This window comes from Tyto alba, unplaced genomic scaffold, assembly GCF_018691265.1.
Source record: "Tyto alba isolate M040663 unplaced genomic scaffold, T.alba_DEE_v4.0 Super-Scaffold_1, whole genome shotgun sequence".
Classification (NCBI taxonomy): domain Eukaryota; kingdom Metazoa; phylum Chordata; class Aves; order Strigiformes; family Tytonidae; genus Tyto; species Tyto alba.
This window is the reverse complement of record NW_024881261.1, coordinates 15,429,324-15,436,684: the sequence shown is the minus strand read 5'-3', so window position 1 is coordinate 15,436,684 and position 7,361 is coordinate 15,429,324. Positions and strand designations below refer to the sequence as shown.

The following is a 7,361-nucleotide window of genomic DNA, read 5'->3' as shown; positions in this document are numbered from 1 at the left end:
CTGCCCTGGAAATATATTGTATTCTCAGCTAATCCCGTTCAATTACACCACAATAAAACACATAATAAAAACGTAATTCATTTTTCCTGAGCGTTCCATCTCCCTGTGTCTTGGCAAGCTATTAAAAATTTGTCTTCATTTTTCTGGCAAGAGCCTTGTACCTTTTCATCTTTAATTTATGAGAGCGGAATAGCTACTGACAAGTCCTTATTGCGCAGCGAGGGGCTGCATTATTTATAAGCCGCCAATGGCTGGCTCAGGGGAGATATTTGCAATATGCCGCGGCCAGCAGAAGGAGGGGGACAGATCCCTGACATGTCTGTCCCAATCCGCTCCCCCACCCTGGGTGGGTTCTGGGTGCAAGTTTCCTTCTGGCAGCCCCTGGGGTGGGGAGCACCCCTTGCCTGGCCTCTGCCAGACCCTGCCTGCCGGGAAAGCTACGGCACAGGGTGGCTCTGGGCTGCCTGGTCCTTATCTCACCAGCTGCTGCATCTGCCCATCTTTGGCTTTGCAGCGACTCTCGCTCCTCCGTCCTGGCTCGGTGCAGGGGCTCTGCAGGGTGTGGTTGCCTCCATCCCTCCCCTCCTTGCATGGACATCCGTCGCTTCTTCTGACTGCCCCAGCTTGTGGGTGACACAGCCGCTGCCTACAGGCTTGCCAGGGTCCCACGACAGCAGCAACATGCTCTCTGATAGCCGTGCATAGAAAGCGGGATAAAAATATCCTCGCTGGAGAGGCAGGCACAGGCCCAGGGCTGGGATTGAAGCAGAGCGTCCTGTGAGCGGGCTGCGAGAGGGGGTGGGAGCATGGGCAGGGCGGGGGAGACGCTCGGGTCTCTCCAAACCAGCAGCATCCAGGGCAGCATCTTAGCAGAGCCCTCTGCACCGGGGTGAAGTGCAAAGCCCTTGGTGCTAAAAAAAGCCCTCCTGACAGCTGGATGAGCTTAACCACACGCCGAACCAGCCGGTGCCACTGCAAAGGCAACGGGCTGGAAAATGGGGGGGCAGAGCCCTGCCCTGGGGGGCACAGGGGCACCCCGGCACCCAACCTGCCTGTCCCTCCTGCTCCCATCCTCACCCTGAGGCCAGCCCCTTTCCACCATATAAAAACTGGCAAGTGACATGCTTCTCTTTGCTTTTGGTTTCGTATAAACAACCTGCCTTTATTACTTGGTATATATAGGTACATTATATGTATATAAAAAATAACTAAAGGAAACCACAGTGCACTTAAAGCTATTTGAGAAGGTCCACCTGAAAGCAAGCACTCCAGGAGGGGGTTGAGTGACCCCTCGGGGGGAGCCCAGCCCTGAACATAGATGGCATTAAAATGAGAATGAAAAGGGTGACTCTCTGCTGGGATTAAAATGTGCCATTTGCTCTGGAGATGGAAGGAGCAGAAAGCCAGATTAAATCCCCAGAGCAGCCAAGAGGAGAGCAGAGGGTGATCCGAGAGCACACACCCGGGCTGGGAGGGACCCTGTGGGTTCAAGCCACCGTGTGCGCTTGAAATCACTCACGGCTATTTTGGATATGGGGAGTTTTCCTCTCTGAAAGCTGCTGTGCCATCCCCAGGCACCAGCTGCTGAACTACTGGGGAACGTGGGGTGCCTGCAGAGGGGTTCGACCCTCAAACGCCATGATTGTCCACTGCCTCCTAAAGCTGGGGAGCACCATTTTCTTCCTCACCCCACATCCCCGCTTGCAGGGGGGGGTGCAACCACTCTCCCTTGTGCACCGCACGCAGCTACAGCCACACGCATGGCGAGCGCGGGAGAAACGCACCGGGGTGCCAGCCGGGAGGTCCCCAGAGCAGGGCTGAGCCCAGGCACGGGGACGGGGTTCGGGGCGGTGCTGCGTGGCTGTGGGCATCCTGGGAAGCAGGGATGAGCACCTGGGACCTACGGACACACAACGGCCAAGGGAAAGCAGCGGCAGCCCCGAGGGGCTCCAAGGGGCAAAGCTCAGCAGTGCGCCAGCTCAGTGGCTCTGCGGCACCCATCTCGGCCGCCCTGGGACCCCCCTTCAGAGCCCTTTGTTGAAGTAGACGGTCTCCAACCGTGGGTCTTTCTCCTGGATCCGAGCTTGGACTTCAGGCTCCAGACGGCTCACAGACATTGAGCTGCCGAAGGGACACAGATGCAGGGGATGGAAGGGGGACACCCGCTGGGAGCCCAGGTTGGGAAACCACCAGCTGCCACCCCTTCCCCACCTGCACCCTATGGGGATGTTGTCCCCACAGCCCAGCGCAGACCTTTGGGTCTGCATCACTGCATGCGCACAGGGATGTGCGTGTGCACACACAGTTTCAAGCCTCTGATTGCTCAAAGGAGAAAAAGTATCTCTTGGGGGGTCAGAGAGCACAAGGAGCCCACATGGCTCCTGCTTGCACCCCATGCCCTGCCCCACGGGGCTGTACACGCAGGCAAGGGGTCCGTCCTTACCTTTTTTGTGGGAAGAGTGCGCAGCACAGCGGGGTTGCAAACACCAAGCTGCAAGGGAAGGACATGGAGAGGAGAAACTGGACTGCATAAATCACTCACTCCCAACTGCAGCCTGATCCCAGAGCAGCAAAGGAGGAAGCCCAGAGCCGTGCTGGGTGCTCAGCCAGGAATGGGTTAAGGAGACACCCTCTCTGGGCTCCAGACCCCACATTCAGCTCCTGAAGCTCCTGAAGGGGAGCAAAGCCTGTCTCCATCAGTGTTGGGGAACAGCTGTGCTGAGCAGGAGCCTGTGGCAGGCTTGAGAGACATCAAGATGGAGCAAAACAGCTCCCAGCCTCAGGACATCATATCCCATCCCATCTGCCTGGAGGGGCACCAGCCTGACCGAGCTCTGGCATCTCCCTGAGGAGCTCCGGGGCAGCTCTCTCCTGCTCTGCCAAGCAGACCCCCCCAGCAGCACTGCCTCCCATATCCGAGCTCAGTCTGTGCCCGGGGCAGCGATGCCCATCGATGGAGGGTGACTTACCAGAGTCCCACCAGGCCGACCTGCAGAGGAGCGTTCAGGTACGGGTACCGCTGCCGGGAACAGGGAGAGACTGTGCATCAGGGGGGTGGACGGGGCAGGAAGGTGTCTGTTCCCCGACAGAGTGCCAGCCCTGAGAGGTGCCAGCACCTGTGACAAGTGAGAGGGGGGTCCCCATGACCACCTTCCCATCCCAGGACCACCAGTACCTTCAGGAAAGCTCTCTTCTCCAGAGCGTTCATGATCACTGGGGGGATGGCTGGGGTAGAGAGGAAGGAAATGAGGTCCCAGTGCTCGCAGCCCCCTGCCAGCCATGGGACCCCGTCCCATGCTGCCAGGGAGCGGCTGCAGTCTCTAGACACAGGTGGAAGAGGGGACACTCACCCATGGCCGGGGCTGCCATGCCGATGCGGGACACCACCACCTGGAAAATGGCCTTCTGGGCTGCAGCTGTGGACTCGCCCAGGCGGTTCCCATTCTCATCCATGACGGGGATCCCCAGCTTGAGTTCTCTGTGGAGAGAGCAGGGGTGAAGGGAGCCGAGGGCACACGGGTGGGAGGATCAAGGGATAGGGCAGGGACACAGCACAGGCACATGTCTTCCAAGGGAGGTTGGCATCCTCCTGTAAGGAGGGTAAGGGATGCCAGCAGGACCAGGAAGGAAGCCCCTGCAAGCCCAGGGCACTGCTCCCCGCGTCCCCCACCAGTGTCTGGTAAACCCCGACACAAGCCCAAGTACCCCAGCCCAGCCCGGGGGCTCACCTCTGCCTCATCAGCGGGATGTTGATGCAGTTGGCAGCAGCCACGGCTGCGAAAGGCACGTACCGGCCGATGATGGCTGGCAAGTGCTGGAGGGGCAAGCAGAGACCGTGTCACGCAGAGGGTCTGGGGGCAGAGCTGGCTGTCCCCACATCTGCCACTATTCCCCTGCAAGACCCTGGAGTGTCCCAGCCCCACTGGGAAAAAACATTCCCTCCTCCACTGCAACTCCCAGTTGGTCAAAGCTGCAGAGCCCGGGGGGGCCCGGGGGGTCCCATGTCCCCTCCCAGCCCTGGAGGGGAGGCCGAGGGGTGAAAAAAGCCTGAAGAGATGCAGCTGGGGATGGAGCGGGACTGAAGAACCAGGCCATCTCTGGAGCCATTGCTGAGGAGAGGGGCTGCCTTGTGTGGGTCCCCCCAGGCAACCCCATTCCTCCATTTTCTCCCCTGCCCCAGGTGATGGGGAGCTGAGGGAGACCCCACAGGGAAGGTCCAGGTGCCCCGGCCACCTTACCTTGGTGAGCGATTTGAGCCCCAGTGCTGTGACAACCGCCCCCGTGGTCGCACTCACATAGGCTGTCCCCAGCTGGCTGCAAGAGCAGGAGGTGACATCAGTGAGCCAGGATCCCCCCCACCCCACCTCCACCCCAAAGGAGGGGACAGCATGCCCTTCAATAGCAGCAGGACACTTGGGTTCCTCTCCCAGCTCTACCACCAACCTCGACAGCCCCACCGGTGTCCACCTCTGGCTGCGCCAGGTCCCCACCACCCCATCTCACAGCCTCCCGCTATTCAAGAACCTCTTCAAGGCACCCCTCATAGCATTTTGGGGTGCCCTGGAGACCTGGCCAGAGGGATGCTCACCTGGGGGTGATGGGTGCATCCCCGCTGCGGTTGGTGTAGTTGACAATGGCGTTGAAGGACTGGTTGACCCACTGCCAGAAGAGCACAGCTGGTGTGGTCCTACCAGAGAGAGGAGGGTGCTGGTGGCACCAGGGGACGCCACCCATGCTCCTACAGCATGGGTGCCCTGGAGGGGTCCAGTGCCCCCTCCCTGGGCACCCTCCTGGCCCTGGGGTGAGGAGGGGGACAGGTACCTGTAGAAGGTCAACATGCAACCAGTGATGGTCATGTTCATGGGGACCTGGGCGGACATACGTCCCACGAGGAGCATCTTCTCGCCCGTGTCGGGGTGGAAAGCCGAGTCGTAGATGTACTTCGCCCGCCAAAGCTGGTCCTCCGTCAGCCCTGGGGGCACCGTGCCCGCCCTGCCGGGCAAGGGTAGCACCCATTGGGAGACCCTCCGCCAGTACCCGTGCCCCACCTGGTCCCCCACCCCATGCGGAGCAGCTGGGAGACACCTTAGGGCCCGGCCAGGCAACTTGGGGGGCTAGCTTTGGTGGGGAAGGGGGGGGAGCAGCACTGCCCGAGGCTGTATCCTGCCGGGAGCGGCGCTGGGGGGTACGGCTCCCCCCTCGGTACCTGTAGTCCTCCACCACCCGTCGGGCTTCCTCCAGCGTGGCCCCCGAGAGCAGCAGGTTTCGGGGGTCAGTCACCATGAAGAAGTGCTTGGCCCGCCCCGGGAAGGTGCTCTGGTCCCAGCGGGGCTCCCGGATGTTGATGGTGGCAGTCAGGGACGGTGGCATCTTCTGGGGGGGGGGGGGGTGTGTTGTGTGTTACATGGGGTGAGGTGCCTGTGAGTCTGCATCCCTCTGCATCCCCGCCGGGGCAGCTCCGGAGCTCCCCCAGCCTGGGGGGGCACGGGGGGCACACGGGGACCCCCTTTGCAGTGGAGCTGAGTGGGGACCCCTGAGCCCAGCTCATGGGTGGGGAACACCACCACTGCACACACACACCCCCCCCCCCCCCGCCCTGCAATCTGTCAGGGGGGAGCCCCCCAGTGCGGCTGGCACCAGCCACCAGAACCCTTAGGAGCGACCCCCCACCCCCGCGGGGCACCCCGGCCACGGGTGGGTGGAGGGGGAGGACGGGGACCCACCGCCTCGGCGCTAGCGCTGCTGCCAGTCGCGGGGGGGGGGTGGTGCGAGGAAAGGCACGGGAATGCGGAAAAGTCCCACCCGGGCAGGCACCGAAACACACGGCGCGGTCTCATTTCCACGCCCGCCCTTTCCCGCGAGAAGCGGGACGCCGCTCCCCGCCCCGGGGCCGAGCATCCCTCCCCCCACGTGTGACCCCCCCCCCCCCCGCCCTCCCCACCGTAACGACCCAGGCCAGGGCCTCCCCCAGAACTCACGGCTTCCCGGGCAGCTCCCGCCGTGCCCCCCCCGCCGCCGCCGCCGCCGCCCCGCTCCCGCCCGGCGCGCTGACGTCCGGCCTCGTCACGGGGGGGGGGGGCGGCCCCGCGGCGGGGGGGGAGCCGCGCGGCGCCGCGCGGGGGGCGGCGGGGGCCACGCGGGACCGGGCCGGCGGCGGGGGGGGCGGTACGTGCCGAGCCGCACGCGGTGTCTGGCCCCCCGATTGCGCGCGTGGGAGCGCGCGTGGGTGCGCCGGATTACTCGCGCGTGGGGTGCGCATGCTCACGTGGGGGGTGCCCGTGCGCGCTCACGTGCGTGTCTGTGTCCGTGCGTGTGCGTTCACGTCGGTTTCTGCTCGCTCGGGTGCTCGGGTGTGTTTTCACGTGGGTGTTCACGTGCGTGTTTCTGCGCGTGCCTGCGCGCACAAGGGTGTCCCCGTTCCGGCCGTGCGTATCCGCGGGCTCACGCGGGTTTTGATGCCTGTGCCACGCGCGCGCGTACTTGTAACGTTGTGCTCGCACGGGCCGCGTTGGTGTTCACGCGTGGCACGGCAGTTGCGTGCGAGCGTGTGCGGGGCAGCGCCTCCGCAGAAGCGGGCGCCTGCTCGTGCATGGGGCGGTGCGTGCGGGCACACGCGTGTGCACAGCTGTGCGCGTGTGCGTGTGTGTGAGCGGAGCCGCGCGCGCCCGTGTGCGCCGCCGCGCGTGCAGCGGCGCTCCGTGGGTGTCTGCGAGTGTGCGCACAGCCGGCACGGCCGCTCTTACACGCGTGTGCGTGCGCAGGGCTATAAACACGCATGCCGTGGACGTGTGGGTGCCTGGGGTGTGTATGTGTGTGGGTGCGTGTCCCCACGCCGCCCCAGCCCCTAACCCAGGCGCCCCCGCCGCGCCTGGTGTCAGGGTCCCCCGTGGGCGTGGGGGGACCCCCCCGCCCCGGTCCCCGCCCCCGCCGCCCGGCCGCGGTCCCCCCGCAGCCCCCCCGGCCGCCGCGCATCACCTGAAACCGCCGCGGTGTCGGGTTCGCGCTGGCGGCGCCGGGCCCCGCCGGGGGGTCACGGCCAGCCCGGGGTGGAGGCGATGCCCCCCGGGGAGGGGGACACGGGGGGACACCGCCTCGCATCACCGGAGTGAGCGGGGGGGGGACACGACACACCCCCTCCCCTGACCGTGCCTCAGTTTCCCCTGCGTGCCCCCGCGATGCTCCGCGCTAAGGGAAGGGCTCGGGGAGGGGGGGCACCGCGTCCCACGCCCCACGCAGCCCCACGGGGGGACGCGCCCCCCCCCCGAGCCCCACCACCCCGTGCCCGGGGGGGGGGGGGAGCCTGTGTCCGTTCTCCCCCCCCCTCCCCCCCACCCCAGCCGCAAGGCCAGCCCTGGCCGCTC

At 64.9% G+C, this 7,361-nt stretch overlaps 1 protein-coding gene across 6 annotated transcripts; it reads right to left on the bottom strand.

Moving 5' to 3' along the window:
- Window positions 1-1,128: 1,128 nt before the first annotated feature.
- Window positions 1,129-7,260, bottom strand: SFXN3 (sideroflexin 3). 6 transcript variants are annotated; one of them, XM_042788125.1, is made up of 12 exons: window positions 6,976-7,088; window positions 6,266-6,459; window positions 5,207-5,373; window positions 4,822-4,992; window positions 4,589-4,687; window positions 4,239-4,314; window positions 3,729-3,814; window positions 3,351-3,478; window positions 3,176-3,225; window positions 2,970-3,019; window positions 2,444-2,491; window positions 1,129-2,121 (listed from the first exon to the last, which is right to left on the bottom strand). In XM_042788125.1, the coding sequence occupies exons 3-12, from the start codon at window positions 5,368-5,370 to the stop codon at window positions 2,025-2,027; spliced, it is 969 nt and encodes a 322-aa protein (XP_042644059.1). In that variant the 5' UTR covers window positions 5,371-5,373; window positions 6,266-6,459; window positions 6,976-7,088; the 3' UTR covers window positions 1,129-2,024. The 6 variants fall into 6 exon arrangements, with proteins under 6 accessions (XP_042644059.1, XP_042644063.1, XP_042644041.1 ...); XM_042788129.1 differs by having other exon boundaries at window positions 6,291-6,459; window positions 6,976-7,082; XM_042788107.1 differs by lacking the exon at window positions 6,266-6,459 and having other exon boundaries at window positions 6,976-7,260.
- Window positions 7,261-7,361: the final 101 nt, after the last annotated feature.